The sequence below is a fragment of the Crocuta crocuta genome, unplaced genomic scaffold (assembly GCF_008692635.1).
Source record: "Crocuta crocuta isolate KB4526 unplaced genomic scaffold, BGI_CrCroc_1.0 scaffold551, whole genome shotgun sequence".
NCBI classification, from domain to species: domain Eukaryota; kingdom Metazoa; phylum Chordata; class Mammalia; order Carnivora; family Hyaenidae; genus Crocuta; species Crocuta crocuta.
Window position 1 is genome coordinate 1,627,308 of NW_027530969.1, and position 23,012 is coordinate 1,650,319.

The 23,012-nt window shown below is 48.3% G+C and overlaps 1 protein-coding gene across 2 annotated transcripts in view; it reads right to left on the minus strand.

Annotated features, from left to right (window-relative positions):
- Positions 1-23,012, minus strand: part of KIF13B (kinesin family member 13B) — a 210,292-nt gene continuing 187,280 nt past the window's right edge. Inside the window, exons 38-40 of one of the 2 annotated variants that reach the window (XM_077769702.1) lie at positions 11,825-11,887; positions 7,320-8,319; positions 1-5,172 (exon numbers count right to left, since the gene is read on the minus strand). In XM_077769702.1, coding sequence (XP_077625828.1) covers positions 4,883-5,172; positions 7,320-8,319; positions 11,825-11,887 — 1,353 coding nt within the window. In that variant the 3' untranslated portion in view covers positions 1-4,882. The remainder of the gene's footprint in view (positions 5,173-7,319; positions 8,320-11,824; positions 11,888-23,012) is intronic. The other variant, XM_077769703.1, reaches the window with a different exon arrangement.

Here is a 23,012-nt window from a genome sequence, read left to right on the forward strand (position 1 = left end):
TAGGCAAGAAATCATCTGGTTTTATTTAGAGGCTGCTGGTCATACGACGGAAGGGCATATATGGTACAAAAGTACAGAGCTTTAGTTCATTATATAATACAAATCATTAAGTCTTTACAATTCATTACAGAGTCTTTGGATTTTTTAAACTCCCACTTCATGTGCAGCAAATCAAGAGAGTCCCCCCGATCAAAATCATTTCTTTATATGTGAACCTATCATATTTACAAAACTCCGCACGTGGAGAAGACGCTCCAAGACCCCCACAAAAGTAGTGTCAGCAGCCTGGCTGAAGCCACGATGGACTTCTCTGAGAGAAAGATACGTGTGGGGACAGTTGAGCCAGCGTCTTGGGCTGCAAGACAGGCTGCACTCACTGTCCCCAGAGTAAGGCACAATAGACAGGTGGCTGCCTTCTCAGGCACTCCCTGTCCAAGATGCAGGCCTACAGGCCGACCTCAGGCAAGTGGATCTAATCTTAGCCAGGAAAATAAATACCCTTGAACTTCTTGTGGGTTTCACATACAGGGAACGTTAAGCCAAGATGAGAAAATGTAAGGAAGTAATGGGGGAATCTAAACACCGTTTAAGCCTTTCAAACTCTTCAAGGGTCCCAGTCACAGCTCAATGGAAGCTCAAATCTCTCACTAAACGCACAAGGCCCTTCGTGGCTGGCCCCAGCCACACGCACTGGCCGTGCTCTCATGCTCCTGCGCCCTCTGACCAGGCTGGGAATCTGGACAGCTGCCCCTCGCTGCAGTACCCCGGGGGTGGCGGCCAGTGTTGTTCCCCGCCTGGCCTCTGACATGTCCTGGTGCTGCCTGGGGCCGTTGGGGTGGCCCCAGCATCCAGGTGGCCTATCCCTTCATGCTGTCATACCCAGTCCCAGAGCCTGGGACCTGCTGGAACCACATCTCAAATCTTAGGCCTATGAGTAAGATGAGAACAGAAGTGGGTGAGAGGAGCCCCTCCGTCCACCTCCCATGGCCGTGCTCCCAGCAAGACCGCACCTTTGGCCCAATATACGCTGGGCCATGGGGACTGCCTGGGCTATGGCGTTAGTGACCACGTCTACCCACGTCATTGCTTTTCTAGTAACAGGTTAACATGAGTCCATGCTGAGGAGCGAGAGTGAAGGCCATGGACCAGAGCAGGCAGGCCTCCCTCAGACTCCCACTGCTCACCCCCGAAGGAGGAGGGCTGCCCCGAGCTGCCCAGGAAGACAGCGACTGCAATGGAGTGACACCCAGGCCTTGAAAGAACGCACAGGTCATGGAGCAAGAAGCCTGGAGGGTTGGGACCGCAAACCCTGTCCCTGTGAGAACCCTGCACAGTCCTCGTGGCTCCCAGGGTGCCCATGGGCCCACAGCTGGGTCAGGACAGCTAGACTAGCCTCTCCCGGCCCCAGGACGGGCCCACGGTTGACCCCTCAGCTGCAGCGGCAGCTCACCAACGACACCAATGGGGCAGACATCTCCCCTCTCACACCCCACAGACAGGGCCCAAAACACACTCCACGGCAGGCGAGGGCTGCCTACCAGACAGCAGCCACAGTAGCAGCTTCCTCCTGTGACCAGTGACGGCCTCCCACCCGGTGGGCAGCCAGGCTGCCCCGGCGGAACCTCTGCTCAGCTGGTCACACTGTCAGCTGCTCCCGCGCTGGGGCAACACTGCTCCCCGGGGAGGCAGGCCTGCAAGGAACAGGGATGGGTGGTGGGGAGTCTCAGGCAGAGGAAAGGGGGAATGTTGGAAAAGCAGACCCAGGGGACAGAGGGAAGCCATGCTGGCTGAGGAGGGGACCTTGGGAGAAAGAGAAGGTGGTCCCGGAACCTCTTCACACCCCAGGCTAGTCCTTTCACAGCTCCTGTGAGTTCCAGCTAATATGACCCCACTCATTACAGTCCACTCCATTTTAACCAAACCAAGTGAGAGAGAGAGCGAGAGAGAGAGAGCGTGAGCATGAAACCCATCTCCCAACTGACCTTCCCGAGATGGTTCTACAGAAGACTGCTGACAGCACGTGCAGGGCTGGGGTCAGGAAAGTACTCTGCCTGCCAAGTAAATAAGGTTCATAAACGGCCAAATGACCTTCCATTTTTCTCCCCAGTGAACGTGGTATGCACGTCCGCCCACAAGCAGGTCATGGGAGGCTGTGGGAGCAACACTGCTCCCCTCAGAGGAAGGGGTGGTGCAGGGACCTAAGTCAACAGACCACACTGCTGCTGGTGTCCGCAGAGAAAGTCCAACCTGAACACAGATTTGTGGAGGACTTCGGTGCTGGGAAGGATGCTAAGCAGACTCCACAAGCACAGAATTGACAGCCCCAGGCTCCAGGACACGTGCCCAGCAGGTGTTCCCCGACGTACCAGCTAAGGACACCAAGGAACACAAAGGCATGGTCCCCTCACACCTGGGGCTCCCAGCGGGCCTGCTCCAGCCCTTGAACGGCAAACCACGGCCCTGGTGCCCTCATGGCTGCCACAAAACGGAGATAGCTACCTCCTGGGCCAACACGCTGTGCAGGCAAGGACAGGATGCAGAGGGCGGCTGTCATGGGGGAGCTGGACGCTCAGAGCCCCTGTTGAGACCACCCCAGGCTGGGCGGTGCTGGGCGCTGGGGCAGCAGATCCTGGAGGGAGCTGCTAAGTGACTACAGCCTGACAGATTCTCTGAACTGCTGGCCAGGGGCTGAGGGGCCCGGGAGGCACCCACTGTGCTCGGAGGACAGACAGGGGCTTCAGGGGAGCGGCAGAGAGAGCCTGGCTGGGAATCAGAGCTGGGGCTTCTACAAACTGGAAAATAGCACTGAACTCTCCTTGGGTCGAGCCTGTTCCCTGTGAGAAGATCCCTTCCAGCCCTAAAGCTGAACATTTGCTGAGAAAAAGCTACACGAGGGGTGTGCGCCTCAGCTCCGGGGCTGTCCTCCTGCTGCAGCTCACATCTCGCGGGCCCAGCCCAGCGAGGATCGAGGCACATGGAGCGGGCGGGAGCGGCAGGTCTCACCTGGCACACGGCAGGCTGTTAGGAAGCTGGGCCCGAGGCGGTGAGCGGGCACGCGGTGCCACGTGTAATTAATGGAAGCTAATTAATCCCGGGCTCCTCCCCGGGGGTGATTCGGGCCTGCGGCAGCTGCAAACCTCAGGTACCCGTGGGCCCCATACAGCCCCATCCTGGGGCAGGGAACCTGAAATTACTTCTCCGAAGGGGCTGCAAATCCCAAGGGAACCAGAGATCTTTCAAAAAGGGCTTCCTGGGCATCACTTATAAGAGTCTAAACATGAGAACTAAAAACAGGCCTCCCAGAGCGCTGAACACAAATCCTGACCAAGGGCCTGTCCCTGGGCTGCCAGGGTGTCCCCTAGGCTCCTGCTCAGGCCCTCATGAGGCCCTCATAAGGACATGCATGGCAGGTGGCTGAATGCTGGGCACTAGGTCCCTGAGCTACTCCGGTAGAAAGTTCCAGAAGGACTAGCATTAGGTTCCCTGACACTCCCCTCTGGAGCCACACACCACCCCCTGGCCTGTGAGGCACCAGCCCTCTTCTCACTTCCACAGAATCCTTCCCAAGCAGCCCCCCTAGAGGGAGGGCTCTAGGACTGGAGGCGTCCTGCAGGAGCTGGGCAATGCTCACGGAGGGTCTCATGCTGTCCGGGTCTGGCCTGGTAGGTACAGTGCGGAGCTTTCGCTGCACAGGCCCACCTGTTAGGCCGCAGCTCCCCAGCCTCAGGGAGTCAGGGTATAGAACTGCCAAGTTAACCTGGTCTAAGGCCCTTGCAAGAAACCAAAATTGCACCAAATAAGGTCATGATGCCTCTGACTGACTTCACCATTACAGGCACACCATCCCATAATCCTCCAAGTTTCTGCTTAGAGTAAGAGTAAGGCCACTTGTGTGTCTTACAGTAAGGCCACTTATGTGTCTGTGTCAATGATAACCTAAGGAGGGGCATCATCCTCTGGCCCCCCCTGGAAACCCCTGCCAGAGGCAGGAGGCTGGCGGCTCCTGAGTGGCCTCAGAGGCTGGCGATGTGCAAGGCGGGCCTGGGACCCTTGTGCCTGGGCAGAAGATTGTGGCTCGCGAAAAGATTTCGGATTTTGAAAAAAATAAATATAAATAAATATATTCCAAGCACTCTGTTAAGGGAACAAATGGCAAAGAGAAAACGCTTTCCAGGTACAAAGACACTAACAAGCCCACAAAGAAAGCGCTAAGAGACTCTGTGAAAAGGCGGGAGGGTCAGGGCCAGTGCCGCTTGCTGGGGGCGCAGGCCTCACGCCAGAAGTGAGGAGGCCCACCAGAGGCACTTGTGGGAGTCGGCTACGTGGTGTAGGGTCTCTGGGGGCCAGAGGATGCAGCGAGCCCCGGGAGCAAGCCAGGACCAGGGTGGGTGGGCTGGGGTGCTGGCCCTGGAGGCAGAGGGAGGCTGCCCTGCCTCTGTGGGAAAGAAAGGCACTGGTACGGTTATGACGTTGGTTACGAGGTTAATGGGGTCATCAGAACAGAAAAAAGGAACAGCCCCAGGTGGGGAAAACTCCAGGCACCGAGCCGGCAGGGGCCTGGCTCCCACATCCAGGACTGCTCCAGGCTCCTAGAACCTTCAACCCCTCTGCTTTGTGGAGATGTCTCTTCATTCTCTGAGCAGAAGAAGAAATGAAGCTTCCAGAGCCCTGGGAGGAGCAGGGAGAGGTCACGAGCCCTGTGTTGTGCAAAAAGGGTTCATGGCCCTGCTCCCCAGGGAAGGGGGTCTGAGGTGTCACTGCCTACCCCAGGGCTGTCACCCGCCAGGCTCGGGAGCCGCCCCCTCCGCCAGCACTCGCTGGGGAAGCAGGCCAGCAGCCGGGGAGGACGTGAGGCAGGAGGGCCACGGCTCGGGGTGCAGGCTTAGCTGGCCCAGGACTTCCGGTTCTCCGGGTTCTTATGGCTCCTGTCGGCCCTCAGCGCCGTGGCACCCTCTGCCTTGGCCAGAGCTGCCGTCAGGGAGGCCAGGTTGGTGGCGGAGCCAGAGAGGGTGCTGCTCCTTCGGGGCTCGGGGGCACCCTGCAGTCTGAGCCCCGCACTGCGCCGCCGCCCTGTGCCCGTTGCTCTGCGCACCCGGCCCGGCCGCACTAGCAGCCCGTAGCCAGGGTTGCACTTGAAGTACTGCTTCCCTCCGATGGAGCCGTCATTCTTACCTGAGGAGAAAAGAGAAGACGACATAGAGGTGGCTTCCCACAGCCCCTCACTCCCTGTCGAACACATGAGGCCAGGGGCACAGGCTTCTGGGCAGCACGTGGTGGCCGCCGGCGGCAGGCACCCCCAGGCAGCCCAGGTGTGAGGTCGATGAGTGGCCCTTGCCATTTCCCATGCCCAGGCACAGGCAAGTCAGCAAGGCAGAAGTGGCACCAACCTCACCCTCCCCTGGGCACAGACCATTTTCAGCCTGGATGGTCCAAATGTAAACCTAGGATGGAGGTTGTTGGTAGAATGATTATTTTTCCTGAATCAATTAGATGGAAATTGGCAAATTACCAAATTGTAGATAGTCAGATGTACGGTTAATGTGTCAAAATGGGGGGCGGGGGGGAGAAGTTTCCTTTGTAAAAACAAATGAAAACGCATTAAGGTGAAGAATGAGAACCCAGCGCTCAAGTCGGTAGGGAGAGAGGATACCTGAGCAAAGGGACCACTCTGACCCCTAAATGTCAATATCTCATGGTGATGGGTGGTGGGGAACATGCTCTCTGCAGCAAAAACAATCATCAATTGTCTTCACTCTCTGCCCATCCTGCCCCATCCTTCTCTCTTGCCCCTCGCTCCAGACAGGCCCACCCTCATCACCTCCTGTCAGCAAGTGACCCCTCTGCGCACCTCTCAGCGCATCTAACAGACCATCTCTCTATCTCTGTGGCCACCACTATCCCTCAGCTCCCAGAGCCCACCAGCCACCCCCACCCACTGGTTCCCCACTTCCGGTCTCCCCACTGTTCTCTACCCACTCACCCCATTTCATTTTCTTCACAGCACTCAGAACTATCAAGTTTTAAGTATTTGTTTACTTGGTAATTTACTCCCTCCCAAACTGAAAGCCCAGTGAAGCTAGGGACTTATTTTGCTCCCCAAGGTAGCCTTGGAAACGAAGACAGTGATTGCCCCATGGTAGATACTTAACTGTTGCATGAATTCATCTGTTTGCTAATCCCCCTTTACTTCTTGAGTCCAATTGCAGATATAAACTTCTCTCCCAATTTCCCCACACATAATAGCAGACACTTCTTTAAAAAAAATGTTCTGGCCTGTGCTGCATTACTCTTCTAGAACCACTTCCACCTTACAGCATTATTCACACCAGCCAAACGGTGGAAACAATCCACATGTCCATCAACTGACGAATGGATGAACAAAAGGTGGGACTTCCACAGACTGGAACGTTATTTGGCCAGAAAAAGGGATGAAGTGTTGACACAGGTTGTAACCAGATAAACCCTGGAAAATTACGCTGACTGAGACAAGCCAGTCACAAAGCCTACCATATTGTATGATCCTCTTTATGTGAAAGTCCAGATTAGGACATTGCATATAAATTTAGAGAGCCGAAAAACTGATTATTGATTGGCTAACTAGGGCTTAGGGATGGGGAGTGCCTTCAAAATGGACATGTGGCTTCTTTTTAGGTTGAGGAACCTGTTCTAAAATTAGACCATGGTAGTGACTGCACAACTACTCAGAACCATTAAGTTAATTGTACACTTAACAGGTAGACTTTACAACATGTGAACTGGTATCAGAGTAAAGCTGTTTTAAAAAGAAACGTCAGAAGGACCAAGTATTTCCTTAAGTTATGGCCCTGGTTTTTCAGAAAATGGTGATCTATTTGCTTTTAAGATGTGCCATTCTGTGATGAGACATAAGAGGTTGGATGGCGAGCCAGAAACGCATCTTGGATCACCTCTTCTGTTCTCAAGCGGAGGCATCCAGCTGCACACACCCATCAGTGTTTGCAACCTGAGCAGACACAGCAGACAAAGCTGTTATACTGTTACAGTTCAAAAGCAGATGCCTCTGTGACTTAAAAAAAAAAAAAAAAAAAAAAGCATTGAATTCATTACCAAATTGAGAGTAGCTTTCAATCAATGCCTTAGGTTTTTGAAAAACATCTGGAAGTTTAAAGGGAACTCTCAGTCCTGATTTTGAAAAGTCATGACCTGGAGTCTCGGGAAGGTCAAATGATGTGCCCAAGGGCACACGGCAAATTCCCAGCAGTGGCAGGGTGGGGCCAGCCGACAGCAGTTGGTGAAGTCCCTTCGAGACCCAGGGACCATCCCAAACAAGCAGTACTCACCTGAAGGTAAGTCTAACTCCACTCCGATCCACGTCCCCTCCTGAAAGTCAGTGGGCCCGATGTATCTCACGATGCCTATTTTGTTGGTGCCCACAGTGACATATTCTCCCTCTTTGAGCCACTCTGGGACTTCGCTGGCTTCTTCAGAATCTGAGGAAACTTCCAGCTTTCCCAAGGCCTGTGCCCCAGCACTGCTGTCGCCCAGCCCCCCTGAGGCCTGGAGGTCCTCCTCAGCACCAGAGAGGCTGCTGGGGTCTCCGCCAAGCATGCGCGTGAACGACTTCAGCTCGGAGGTTCGCACCTTCTGGATTCTGAACGGAGACGCTGGAGCAGGTGACTGAGACAGGAGGTCAGGAGGCTGTGGTTTGGAGACATCTAGCTCTAAGCTGTCAGCAGGCTTCACATGGTCCGTGGGTCTTCCGAGCTGCTTGGTGGCCGAGGAAACTTCACCACCGCTCTGCTGGCTGGGTGATTCCTTCTGGGGGACAGAGGTGGGGAGCTGAGTCGGTAAGGCCCTTGCTTCATTCTGCTTCTCTGAGGAAACAGCTCCCCTGGCCTCGGACGCACCGTTGCTGTTGCCCCAAGCATTTTGCGCTGCCAGGACTGGCAGGGACAGAAGGCTGCGCTGACCCTCCAGCCGGGCAGGAAGATCACTGTCTGCAGCAGGAGCAGCAGATAGAAAGGGGAGCTCCGTGTCCGGGGTGGCCTGGCAGAAGGCAGGAGGGGGCGAGCCGGGTGTCTGGCCCCCGGCTACAGCCGCAGCATCAAGGCCAGGGACGAATGCATCAGACAGCGTTGCGGTGGAGACACTGTGGGAAAAGTACCCGCTGGAGGCCTCACTCAGGGGGCTGGGAGGCCCTTCCTGAACTTCAGGGGCCTGGGTGTTGGCAGTGGCGGACTGCTGGGGAGGTGCTTTTGTGGGTCTGTCACAGATCTTCACGGGGGCCATCTGCACAGTCACATCAGGAGCCGCACTAACCCCCACGCTCTCTCGGTAAGCCTGAGGCAGGGAAGGGCCAACAATAAAGGTTAAAATTCAAAGCCAACTGCTCATTTCCAAAAGGATTTAGGCAGGTTTTGTTGTCAGTCGAAACATGACAGCTTTGACAGTGAAAAGAGTGCTGCTGTGCACCTGGGCACTCTGCTGCCAGTTCTCATCCACTACTTCAGTCCGGGGGACCCCAGCTTTTCCCACAGCACCATGCTGAGCATGGAGCAAATAGCCACCACCTGCCTGCTGCCTGACACAGTGTGACTTATAATAAGAAATACTTATTTGGCCTTCATCCTGTTTCTGCCACAGAGCTCCCAAAATCCTTGGAGTTTCTTAAGTGATAAGAGTGATAAAGGCATTTTGATATCCCTAACAAGCCCCTTCCAATAACACCTGACTTCATGTTAATGAGGTGACTCCAGGCCTGCACCTAAGGATGAGGGCTGGTTGCCAGGGCAACCAACCCACCTTGTGATTTGAGCTTCAGCCCCACAGCCAACCTCCAGGGAAAGGGGCTGGAGGTAACCTAATCACCAATTGCCAACAATTTAATCAATCATGCCTATGTAACAAGGCCTCCATAACAATCCAAAGGGACAGGCTTCCAGGAGCTGCTGGTCTGGCGAACACATGGAGGCGTGGGGAGAGTATCACATGCAGGCAGGGTGTTGAAAGTCCACGGCTTTTCCCCTCACCTCGCCCTATGCATCTCTTCCATGTGGCTGTTCCCGAGTGGTATCCCTTGTAATAAACTGGTGATGTAGTAAGTAAAATGTTTCTCTTGAGTTATACGAACATTCTGACAAATGAGTCAAGCCCAAATGGAGGATCATTGGAACCTCTTATCTATACCTGGTTGGTCAGAAGCACAGGTGACCACCTGGACTTGTGACTGGTACCCAAAGCAGGGACAGTCTTGTGGGCCTGAGCCCTTAACCCCTAGGATCTGATGCCGTCTCCAGGGAAGAAGATGTCAGAACTGAGCTGAATACTCAGCTGCTGTGGGACAAGGGCCCGGTTGTGGGAAAGAAGACCTACTCAACAGCCACGTAGGGTCAGTCAGGCATGACCTGGTCCTCACCACAGGGTGAAGCACACAGTAGGTGCATATTATGTCTCAATTCCCTCCTTACCAGCCCCATCCCAGCCTCCCTGCACTCAGGCTAAGCACCCTGCTCACATGGAAACAGATCCCCTTGCCCACCACTGGCTTCATGAGGAACTGAGAGAATCATCAGAAGCCAGAAGAATACTTTCTCCTGCAAAATGGAAATGAGGATCCCATTGAAGGAGTGGATATGCCTCAACACAGCTTCACCAGGACAGCCAGGAATGACCCTCGGGCCTAGTGGCTGGCTTCTGCCCGGGAGTTGGCTGGAAGAGCTGCCTGCAAGCTGGTCCCAAGTCATGGGTCGAGGGCCCACTGGTCCAGGGATACACAGGCCAGGCAGTAGCCTGCCCCACGGTGAAGGGGGGCTGAGCGCAGAAGGAACCGCAGAAGCTGCCCTCCTCATCTCATATCACCTGTCTGCCTCACTCTGACAGAGACACACACAGCCCCATCCCAAGGGGAATGATGACAGCCACAGCTCGTCCACATTCTACAGGTTCTGAACTGCTCCTAAGGTGTTCTTTCGGTGATAACTGAAACCATTTGAAGAAGTTAGCAGACTATCTTCTATTCCCAGTTCACAATGACAGGGGCAAGAGAGAAGGCAGAAAGAGGGAATGGAGTTGGTGCTCTGGAAAAGGGTGCTGTTGAGAAAAAGAAATATGTTTTCCAATATTTACGGAAAGATTATTTATATTACAGGAATGGCCATTTTCCATTTGAAATACAGGATTTATTTGAACTGGGAAACAGCTGAGATCTATAAGTCTCTTACAGTTACTTGGCTTAACTCAGCAGTCTGATAAATCATGCATTTTCACGTGAGTTGTCATTTATATTCCTGTCTCCAGAGGCCCTCCTTTCCCCACAAGGCACACTTTCAGGGTACGAAATTAACGGCGCCTCTTGAGATTAACAGCCCATTTTTGTGATGGATCTTCAGGCTGCAAAATTTACTAAATCCAATAGATCAATAACTGTCACCAGCATAAATACTCTAAAAGATTAGGCAATCCTTCAATCATTTTTCTTTTGCAAATTGTACATGTTTTATTTATTCTTTTCTATTTTATTTTTAATATCACTGACCAGGCAGGGAAGAATATACAAACAAAACTATCAGAGTCTAGTATCTGAATAGGAACTGTGGCTCTGGAATAGTACGTGTTCCCTATTCCTCGATGGTAACACCCCATCATTGCCACATGGACAGCTGTCTGCAAAGGACCAGATCGGTCCTGTCCTGAGGAGGTGACAGTCCAGCAACAGTGTCTTGGATTTCCCTGGTCATTATCCCATTTGCCTCCACATGAATCTTTTGATGTAGGCTGGCAAGTATTACCATATGCATTTTACAAGATGGCCCAGAGAGGTTAAAAGATTTATCCAAAGCCTCCAGTAAGTGACAACCAGGGATAGGAGGTCAAATGCACAGTGACAACAGGGACTAAAGGTGGCAGAAGGCTAGCTCTGATTGCTCAGTTCTTTCCTGCTGAGCCTGAGCACAGCCTCAGATTCCTTCCGTTACAGCACTGCAGGAAGCCGCTCCCACTTGACTGGAGTTGATATGTGAGTGGAAACCTTCTCCCCCATCTGTGGGTTATTCCCTTACCACTGACACTTCCAGACCTGCCTGAGCCACAGAGGCCGTCACAGGTCTGGTGCCCTCACCCAGAAGAGACGTGGTATCCCTCTGTCCCACTGGCCTTGGGGTCCCAGTCCTGCCTCAGCAAACTAGCAAACACTGCTCACGGAGGACAGAGGGGGGCCACGCGAACATCAAATACGTTCTGGATTAAAAAGGGCCTTTTTAGAAAGGAGTGAATCCATGGAGGTCTGAGTTCCCTTTCAAATCATTTGCCCTTTTTTGCTGTTGTTTTATAAATAAAATTTTCCGATAAAGATACAGCCCTTCCTAAGAGAATGAACGCACAGTGGGAGAAAATGGATTTGCTATTCATAAGATGAGAAGTGCTGTTCATCTGTGGGAGATCATAAGAGACTATTTTCTCCCCAGTTTAGCATTAGTCTTTTCACGCTGATATCATGAATCAGTATGAAATGTAAAACTGAGAATTAAGCAAACACTCAGGATAAGGAGATTGTTCTGTTTATAGAAATCGCCTTTGCCTAGCAGTGGGCTATTAAAGCAGCAGACTACATTAGCAGTCAAGCACCTAAAAGTTTAGCAATCATATGATTAACAAGTTGAAAATAGAAAAGTAGAACAAGGAAAATATAGAGGGAGAAGACAGTGACCTATATTATAGCTAATTATCAAAATGGGAACGCTAAAATTAAAAACCCACGGGTGTGGACTCAACAACTAGAGCCTCGGGGCTACCCACCACATGTGGGGCAGCCACCAGCAAAGGTCCCACACCTGCCCAACTAACTCACCTCCACCATTCTGGTCGTCCCCACATCTGGGAGGGCAGACTGCACCATGATCCGGGGCACGGGCTGAGAAAACGAGTGAACAGGCAGGCGTAAGGGACCAAGAGAAGCAGAGCAGAGCTCACCACAGAAGGTTTTCATGTAACAGACTGGGCAGCCTATCAGGAGGATGCACGCAATGTGAACATTTACAACTTTCAGGAATTCTAACAAGTCACTGCCAATTCGGCGTGCCAAGCGCTAGTGGCACCACGCTCCACAGGGAAGTGTAGGCAATACAGAGCACAGTGAGCAGGTACCCCCCTCCGCTGGCAACACAGGACACATGCTAAAAACCATACCATAGTTGGCACACCCACACGCTCACAGGCTCCCTCTCCACTCACATATGGCGCATGTTCGTCAAGGGCTATTCTGCACATACTAGTGTTGCAGATGCTAAAGAGAAATGGTTGGAACAGGAAAGGCTCCAGGCAGGAGATGAAACACAAAGCAAGCCCTGAGGCCAAAGAGAAGTGATGACCAAGCAAGGCCAGTGAGTGTTGTCACAGGAAGCGAGGAGTAAGGAAGCTGGTCCAGATAGTGCACAAGTCTGGGGCATAAAACAGAGCAGGACAGACATATGCATAGAGGCTTTGGGGTCTGTAACTACCCTAATCAGATCATGATGAGGACCACCACAGGGCCTGAGCAGAGAAAGCAGAAGGTTGAGAAGACTGATCTGGTGGTAGAAGGCAAACTGATTGAAGAAGTATTTAAAGGCTAAGATAGACAAATCACAATGAGACTCCAGCAATAGAGTAAATGTGAAGGGATAAGAGCCTGAAGTAATGGGTGTAAGCAACAGCACAAGAAAGGACTCATTACTTATGGACATGTGGTTCAAGGAACATTAAAAAAAGAGAGAGAGAAAGAGAGAGAGAGAAAAAGTTGTTAGTACCAGGATAAGGAAAAGGGATGTCAAAAAGAGGAGCTGGTAACTGCACAGAAGAAATCAGATATTCCTTTAGTACCTGCTGGGTTTACAACGGCATTGGGACACAGAAACAGACGTGATTCTCTCAAAGGAACCAGGAATCCACCACTTCTGCCTTTATTCCAACAACCAACCTCTGGCCCCTTCCCAGGTCTCCCCATTCCAATGCAAGAGTCTGGACCTTCTCTCAAAAGGCTCAGCTCCAAGAGGGCTCCATCCTGGCACCATAAACATCCCCCAGGAGGAGCCCAAATTGGGCATCACAGCTGGTTTCCATACAGTATGAGTCTCTTTTCTCTTGTTGGATCCAAAAGGAAAATGAGCGGACCACAGATCTATTACATGATCTAAATTGCCTAGAGGTATAGACTTCGTATCTACCCATTTCCCTTCTGGCCCTAAGCACTCTAGGTCCTCCCAGTTCCCAAGATGTGTCTGGGTGTCTGAGGCTTCTCTGCCATCAAGATGCTCTGGACAGTGTGCAGGTGCTAAGGGTGGATGGCCAAAGTCCTGCTTCCTACTGAGCAGCCCAAGCTCTTACCTGAAGGGAGAGGAACCCACTTGGAACAAGATGGCACATGAGTTCACAGTACCAGATAACAGCATTTTAGCAAAGGGTACCACGTTTTAGCAAAGGGTACTAGCTATTATAACCACTTAAGCTTTGCAACTGCCTTTGAAGAAAAGAGCTAGAAGGTATTAATTCTTTTGAAGGTAAGGGAATGGTGGTGGGATCTGAGACAAAGCAGAGAAGACAGGGAATTAAGTAAGAAATGGTAGGAGGTAAGTCTAAATAGATGGAAGAACCTAGGGATAAACTAAAGGAAAGTACACTTTACCCTGCTAACAGGGGCTTATGGCCAGGGAGAGTTAGTATCAGAGGTATGTTTAAGAAAGACAATGTGAGGGACACCTGAGTGGCTCAGTCAGTTGAGCATCCAATGTCCAATTCTTGATTTTGGCTCAGGTCATGATTTCATGGTTTGTGGAATCAAGCCCTGCCCTGGGGTCTGTGCTGACAGCGTGGAGCCTGCTTGGGATTCTCTCTCTCCCTCTCTCTATGCCCTTCCCCACTCATGTTCTCTCTCTCTCTCTTTCTCTCTCAAAATAAATAAATAAATAAACTTTAAAAAAGAAAGACAATATGAGTGGCCAACGGAAGAGAATGAAGGAAGAAATCCTGGTGGTGGCAGCTGCATGTGATGAGGGCCTCAACCACAAGAATCATCCAGCCTTTCCTTGGATCTCTGGACCAGGAAAACCTCTCCCCTCAACTTGCACAACAAAGCACTCCCCTGTCCCTCACAGCACCTAGCTGGTTCTCCTGCACAGGAATTTCCATTTCTCCATTCTGCTGGCAACTTGGTAGACAGTGATACTCGAGTTATTTTCAAGCAAGGATCCTCCAATCTGCTTTACAGTCCTTGGATTCAGGGGTTGCTGTCTTTATTTTTATGTTTACTTTCTTCCATAGTATCTGGAGTCACCCCTGGTACCCAGGGTCCAATGTCATGGCTCCAGGCCACTAAGCTGAGACCTTACATCTCCCTCTCACAAGCTTCCTGTCACAGCCAATCACCCCCAATGGCCACTTCTTCATCAAGAAACACATCTGCATCATAAACAGGCCCACCCCAACTCCACCAGTCGGATTACAGGGGTGCAGAGCCAGACACTGGATGATTACACACATCTGAAATAGCTAGAAGTAGTGTCAAACATAAGATCACGTCTGAGGGGTCCTGAGTGTAATGTCAAGTACTTTATGCACACCTACTTCTCTGGTTCACATGCTGTAACCTCGTGATGCCCTCTCCATGGAAAGCTAGGCAGTAGTGGCTGCTAGAAACCAACTCTGGCCAAGTGAGCGTCAGGTAGGTACTTTTCCACCAGAGGACTCAGAAGTGCGTATGAAAGAGGGTGGGGTATGGGCATACAAGCTTGGCCATGTATCCATTTTTTGAAATTGTTTCCTTTTTTTTAAAGCTTATTTATTTTGAGAGAGTGGGGGAGGGGCAGAGACAGAACGGGGGTAGGGGAGAGAGAGAGAAAGAGAGAGAGAGAGAGAGAGAGAGAGAGAGAGAGAGAATCCCAAGCAGGCTCCATGCTACCAGAGTGAAGCCCGATGTGGGGCTTGACCCCATGAACCGTGAAATCACAACCTGAGCCAAAACCAAGAGTTGGACACTTAACTGACTGAGCCACCTAGGTGCCTGTAACTGTTACTGACACTAGGTGATGAGCACACAGGGATTCAGTCTAGTATCCTCTCTACTTTTATATATTTCAAATGTTTCCATAAAGCTGTCCTACATGAAAAAAATAACTGGGACTCAGATTCATTGTCCAAATTCAGTTCAACAAAGACTCAGGTCTTGGTGTGCAAGGTGCTGCAACAAGCACTGTGAGGAACACAAAGGTCACAAAGTCACAGGCTTTGCTCTCAACAGACTGGCAAGGACATGTATGCAAATAACTGAAACATCAAGGAAAATGATAGATATTAGAATCAAAGTTTCAAATGCAGAGAAAATTCAGAGTAGAAGGGATGATAAATGAAACAGACCTAGAATACGCTCATGAGGGCAATTTTACTTTGAGACAGGCCTTGAAGACTGAGTGGCTTTCCCGGGGCAGGGGGACACTTCCAACATGAAGAATGACACGGCAAAGGAGCTGCTCTCTGAGTCTGATGTGTTCCCTCTACTGCCACCTCTGCCCCAAGAAAAGCTACTCAATCTTCCAGGAGGTTTTGAGAAAGAGAGAATGATCTAGAGTGACCTGCACCAGGCAGAAGGAAGCAGGTTAGAGCCGTGTACAGGAGGCCTTGTGAGCTCCTGGTTGATTTTCACCTGCAGCAATGAGCTATCAAAGGTACTGAATGAGGAGTGATAAGAGTTACATGTAGAGAAGATTAATTCTGAACCAGGAGAGATACAAAAGTTGGACAGATCAATTAAGAAGTTGCTTCAATGGTCTGGTGGAGAGCCATTAAGAGTCTGAACTTGGATGGTAAGAGGAAAAGGAAATGGAAATGGCTACTGAACACTTGGAAACAACCAGCTGGGGAGGCTGGGCAAACAGAGTCAAAGATGCCCAGAAGGATGGATGATAGAGAGGAGGGTAACAGTGGTATTAGCAGAATCAGTGTCCATTTTTGTCCCTATGTGCACTTGTGCATATGCCTATGTGCAGGGGCAAGGGCGGGGGGCACCCAGCTTTCTGTATTTGGCTATGACCTGTGATGAATTCAGGATACCAAATTCAGGTATTCATTAAGGATACCAAAAATACCTACAAAGTGTACTGAAACCTTAAGTGTGCCATTTGTCCTTCACACATAAGAGCTCAAATTTCCAAATGTGTATTGTTTGCATTTTAATGCTCTTTTACATATCCCTTGTGCAGGCAGTTGCGTCCTATTTCAGGAGCTCAAAACATTTCAGATCATAAGTTCATTAATCCTTACGACACATCTGGCAACTATTAATAAAAATGACTGCAAAGTATTTTGCAGCTATAAATATTAAGGAGAAGTCCCATGAGGCAAGCGAATAGAAGTGTAATTATCTACATCTCACACTACAGAAACCAAGGCTCAGAGACATTCACCTAATGGTTAAATGCATCCAGGCTGCCCCGTGAGTCAGTGACAGAGACGGAAAAGCACTGACTTCTCCAGCACCAGCAGAACCTGTAATCATGCTGTCTGCTGAGCATCACTGAAACTTAACAGATGAGCAGATTATAAGCAAGACAACTGCTTACAAGTATTTCAGGGAAAAGATGAGGGTCACTTCTCATATCACAGCCCATCATTTTTTAACTCTGGTTTTCACATGCCACGTGAATGAAGAAAAGAGGGAAGATCAACTCAGAATTTCAACTAGGCATAAGACTTACTGGGAGGACCTCCCGCCAGCCCCCCGCCTAAAAGAATATAAAGTTTTAACACCTTGGCAACACTTAAAGACCCTCACCTCTCCATGAGGTTGCACCCTTTCCTCCCTTGTTAGGCTAACCCCACTCTGCACTGACTACACTGCTCTGCCACAGCTCCCTCGTACTCTTCCTTCTCTCTAGGCAAACATTTTCTAACTGGTGCGCAGCCAGTCACGTTTGTCTCAGCTAGGGCATGCCTTCACCGTGTCAGCCAGCCCCAGACATACACAGACTACAACATCTACAACATCATCCTATTTGGCTCTCTGAAGGGTATGGATTATGGCTCATTCATCTCCATATTTCCATACAGAGGAGAATAATTTCATGTTTGTTGAATGAATAAATACATACATAAGTGACCAAATGAATTACTTAAGTGACATGAACAAGGCCAAACTGTACACTTACAGAGAATCTGGAAAAGAGGAGACATTCTGAAACTTGGGCACAGGGGTAGGTAGAGGGGAGAATAAATATTTAAAAATTTTTTAATGTTTTTTATTTTTGAGAGAGAGAGAGAACACGAGTGGGGAGGGGCAGAGAGAGAAAGGCACAGAATCCGAAGTAGGCTCCAGGCTCTGAGCTGTCAACACAGAGCCTGATGCAGGGCTCGAACTCACAAACCACGAGATCATGACCTGAGCTGAAGTCAACGCTTAACCAAGTGAGCCACCCAGGTGCCCCAGAAAAAAATATTTTAAAGCAAAAAATATACACTTTGTTCCAAAACACTGAATTTTCTGATGCATTTCTTTTCTTGTTTGAAAATGAACCTTTCCAAATAATTATCCCTTACCTTGAATTTGATTAATTCTAAAATGTCATTGTCTAATGGTTGAAAAGCAAATATGATCCTCCATGTCGTCTAAGATTTTGTCTTATTTTTATTTATTATTTTAAGAGGTGGAGAGGAACAGAGAGAGAGAGAGAGAGACAGAGAGAGAGAAAGAGAATCTTAAGCAGGTCCTCACCCAGCATGAGGCTTTATCTCATGAACTGTGCAGTCACCGCCTGAGCTGAAATCAAGAGTTGGATGCTTAACCGACTGAGTCACTCAGGCACCTCAAGATTTTAATTTTTAAAGTAATCTCTACACCCACCATGTGGCTCACACTCACAACCCCAAGATCAAGAGTCATATGCTCTAGTGACTGAGCCAGCCAGAAGCCCCCTGCTCCTTTTTAAAACTCTAACCAATCATTTAAATCCAAGCATAAGAATATATAACAAGAGATGTAGGATTTACCTTTGCTACAATCAATAGACATCCTTTGATTTTCATGCTTCTAAAGTGAGAAAAATATAATAAACAAGACCAAGCAGGCAAGTGCATATAAATACTTCCTAATCTTTAAATATGTTCTGAAAAGTGTAATAAACAATGGATAAAGACAGACACGTACAATTACCTAAAGATCGAGACTCAGCAATAACCTAATCAATATAAACATACTTTTTAAAGGTTATGTTAATCAGCGGCAGGGTAGTTAGGCTGGAAGAAGGGGAACTGGAAAGTCACAAGAGGAAAGCTGGTAGGAAGCACCCTCCACTCAGTCCAGAGACCGACACTTCAGCTGCCTACAAGCACCGGCTCACGTAGCGGACTCCCCACTCACAGAGCTGGCTCATGATTTACATGCTGCCTCTCCAGGGTGATATGGGCAAGAGTGTGTTAGCTATGATGACTCCAGCACTTCTGCCCATCTGGCAATTAGATTCCTTATTTTAAACGAGTGACTCAGCATTCTACCTGACCCATCAGTCATTTGTTCATGTAAGCCTGATCATCTCTGGTGTTGCCCATCCGGAAGGTCGTAATCCAGTCCACATGCATTCTCTAAGCAATGCCATGCAGAGCAGATGACAGGTGGCCGCCAGCTGGCCCCCTGCCAGACACACTTTTATCCCACCTGCCTCATGCCCCTTACAATCAGTGACATCAAATATCAAAATGTCAGGCAAGGGAAGGTGACTTCATTTTTCTGTCCAATATTACAATGCCTCATGAGGTTTTTATATACATTTGAATAGATTCTTTCAGTTTTATCCTCTTTTAATCTACCCTCCAAATTACAGTCAGAAAGAAGAACTTTCCAAAATACAAATTTAACCATGTCTCTCTCCTGCCATAAAACAGTCGATGATTCTCCCTTGCCCACAGACAAGTTTTTTAGAAAGGAATGGGCAAGAAAAGAAAATATGAATAGGTCCTACTGAGTGTATTTCCATGGTTTGACCAGTCTCTACTTCAAATACTTTCTTAATTTTTTTAATGTTTATTTATTTTTGAGAGAGAGAGTATGTGAGCAGGGCAAGAGCAGAGAGATGGCGACACAGAATCTGAAGCAGGCTCCAGGCTCTGAACTGTCAGCACAAAGCCCGAGGCAGGGCTCAAACTTGTGAGATCGTAACCTGAGCTGAAGTCAGATGGACACTTAACCAACTGAGCCACCCAGGTGCTCCTCCCTCTTTCAAATACTTTAGATTCATTCATTCTACAAATATAATCACTTGCAATATTTTAATCAGATGTAGTGAAATCGCATAAGGTCACAATTGTGCATGTAATTTTGTCTCTTGAATATAAATCTCAGTATGCCACTCACTAGGCTCTGTAACCTTAGAGCCTGTTTAATCTACCTAAGTCTCATTTTCCTCAGCACCTCAGTATCTAATATCACCCTCTACCTCTGTGCTGTCCTACATGGTGGCCACCAGCCCATGTAGCTGCTGAGCACTTGAAATGAAGCTAATGTGACTGAGGAAGTGAATTTTTAATTTTACTTAATTTTAATTATTAACATATAAATTTAAAAATTAAAGTGCCTTTGAGTACGTTTAGAACAGCTTGGGCATGGGTATCTATTTTGTCTACTTCATGAACTCTAAATGCAGATCAAGTATTTCCAGCAAAAATTTAGTATCCACATTGAGATGTGCTAGAAATGTAAAATACACACTTGATTTCAAGAACTTTACAGAAGAAAAAAGAAGGAAATATCTCAGTAAATTTTTTATATTGATTACAGGTTAAAGTGACAGTATTATGATTATACTAGATTAAATATATTGTTAGAATTAATTTGACCTGTTTCTTTTTACTTTAATTTTTTTTAATGTTTGTTTATTTTTGAGACACAGAGTACAAGCAGGGGAGGGTCAGCGAGAGAGAGAGACACAGAATCCGAAGGAGGCTTCAGGCTCTGAGCTGTCAGCACAGAGCCCGACATGAGGCTCAAACCTACCAACAGCGAGATCACGACCTGAGTTGAAGTCAGGGTTGCCCAATCAACTGAGCCACCCAGGTGCTTCTCTTTTTACTTTTTTGAATATGCCTGCTAGAAAATTTAAAAAGTCACGTGTGGCTCACATTCTTCTATTGGACAGTGCTGATCTAAGTCAGCACCATTGCTGAGCTAATGCATATAAAATCTCTGGCACGCAGTAAACACTCAGCACATTTGGGAAATACCATGGTTTTCCTAATCACTGGAATTTTGTGGTATCTTCCAAGAGACTTCTAGCTTGGCTTACTATCAGCCCAGTTTTAAATAATCAACAATTATATCTGGTGTAAAATATAAATCCAAAGATTCTACTTATGTTTATCAGTCCCAAAGCCATTCAGGATACAATATTAATTTAATTCCATTTTCTTTCAAATAAGGAACCTTGGATATCATTAATTTACTCATTCACAAACATGTGTAAGGTGCCTGCTATATTCCAAAGACTGTGCCAGAAGTTGGGGAAACAGTGGGAGCAAAACCACATACAGAGTCCCTATGCTCCTCAGAAACAGGAACTCGGGGACTACTCCCAGTTAACTTTAATTACACAAAACAACTAAAAGGCCTATTTCTTCCATCAACAAGTATTTAATCAGAGGGTAAGAGTGACTGAGACCATCAAAACAGATTTTTTATTTCACTATATTATTTATATGTGTGTTAGTTCAACTTATTTGAGGTACTATGTATAGGAAACTTTAAATACTAGTATTTCTGGAGTTGTGATAAAAGATACAGTTTCTTATTTTTAAATTCTTATAAATTCTTACAGAATTTAGTTTACTTTTTAAACTGCCACATGAATATATTCTTACAATAATTCTAAATTCTCATAGAATTTAGTTTGCTTTTTAAACTTCCACATGATAACTATTAACGCTTCTTAAATATTCATGTGAAAAAAATTACATTTTTTTAAAGAATGTAATATTCACTTCATTAAAAATAACGGTTGTTAGTTTTTCAAGCATCTGTGAAGGACAAAAGATGTTTACTTAAAAGAGAGTATTTGTTAATCTTAAAATTTTTAAAAACTGGGTCTAAATCTAGACTGTCACATGTTTGGTATAGTTTGTAAGCTAAGAATGGTTTTTACATTTTCAAATTAATGAAGAAAAAGAATACTTTGTAACAGGAAAAAATTATATGAAATTCAAATTTGGGGGCTATAAATAAAATTTTCTCAAAACACATCCAGACTCATTTATTATAAGTACTATCTATGGGTAGTTTTGATAGGCCTGCAAAACCTAAATACTTTTTGGCCCTTAAAAAAAGTTTCCCATGAGGTCGCTAAGGGAAGCGTTCCTTGAGGCTCGGTTGGGAAGAGGTTGTTTGGGCCCTTGAGCCCAGTTTGTTTATTGCAGTGCGAACCGTACCCCGGCACGAGCTCCCGTCGCAACGGCCGGGAAGGAACCAGTAGCGGGACGGAGGGCGGGGGTGGCAAGAAAGTGAAGGTTCAGAAGTAAACTGAAGACACCTAAACCTGTTGGGCAGCTCTCCAAAAAAGCACAAGCAATTGAAGGATGGATACCACTGCGTACATTAAAAGCATGTTGAAAGGAAAATAAGAAAGCCAGGAATCTCAGTATGAACCCGTCGAGATCGGACGATGGTGGTGAAGAAGCCTCATCTCAAGACCGTAATCATCGTGAAAGTGAGAGAAGATGGCAGCAAGAGCGTCTCCGCAGAGAAGAAGCCTATTACCAGTTTATTAATGAGCTCAACGATGAAGATTATAGGCTAATGAGAGACCACAATCTTTTAGGCACCCCTGGAGAAATAACATCAGAAGAACTGCAGCAGCGATTAGATGGAGTCAAGGAACAGCTTGCAGCTCAGCCTGACTTGAGAAATGGGACAAATGCCAGAGTAGTTTCACATATTATATCAAGATTATTGTATCAGAGCAAAGACCGTTGAAAACTCAAAAACGCAATGGCTCCGGAGGATAGAGGCTTACTTTTCTGTTGACAGCCCAGGGAAGATGGCGCAGTTTCCTCCATAAACCTCCTGGAGCCCACCCAGAGGAGTGCCGCCCAGCACAGGAGCTACTAGTCTCATGCGACCATTTAAACTTCAACTAAGGAAAATTAAATAATGCTTCAAATGCAGCCTTTCGCTCCTATCAGCCACTCTGCAGTGCCTAGACGTCACATGTGGCTCGTGATGTCCGTGTTGCACAGCAGGGACGGAGGACGTCCCCACCGCCGCACAGAGCTGGACGCTGGACCCTGGACGCTGCCCCTCCGGGGCATGGTTCACGTGGCCCGGCCACGTCACAGCCACGAGTCCGTCCTAGCGGGCAGGCCTAGGTTCCAGGGGGGGCCAGGTGCCAGTCCGAAAGTGAGGTCCTTCACTGTCACTCCCGTGCCATTGATGAGACCTGAGTCACGTGTCTGCACCCGACCGCCAGGCTGTCCCCGTGACCATGACTGTGCATTTGTGGTGGGAGGAGGAGGGCACGACAGGTTCCCTCAGATTATCGGTGAGCTCCTTTACACACCCCGTCCTCACAGCAGTCCAGTAACTAAAGACGGAAGTTGCCGTTAGAATGCTTTTTATCTGCCCAGTACTCCTGTCTCTTCCCAAATTAAAATGGAAATTGGATATTAACCCCTTTATTTCCTGTATATGTAGGTAGGGAAGTTGTGCCACATTGCAATAGCTGGTTATACTGGTCCTTTTACTATGTCTTAATGGAAAATGTACTTACCACATGTAAAATAGCTTGTATCTTTATGTGTGGCTAAAGTTTGTTTATTTTAGTGGAGTGCCTGTCGGTTAAGCGTCCGACTTTGGCTCAGGTCATGATCTCATGGTTTGTGGGTTTGAGCCCAACGTCGGGCTCTGTGCTGACAGCTAGCTCGGAGTTTGGAGCCGGTCTTCAGATTCTGAGTCTCCCTCTCTCTGACCCTCCCCTGCTCACGCCGTCTTTCTCTCTCTCTCTCACTCTCTCAGAAATAAATAAAACATTTAA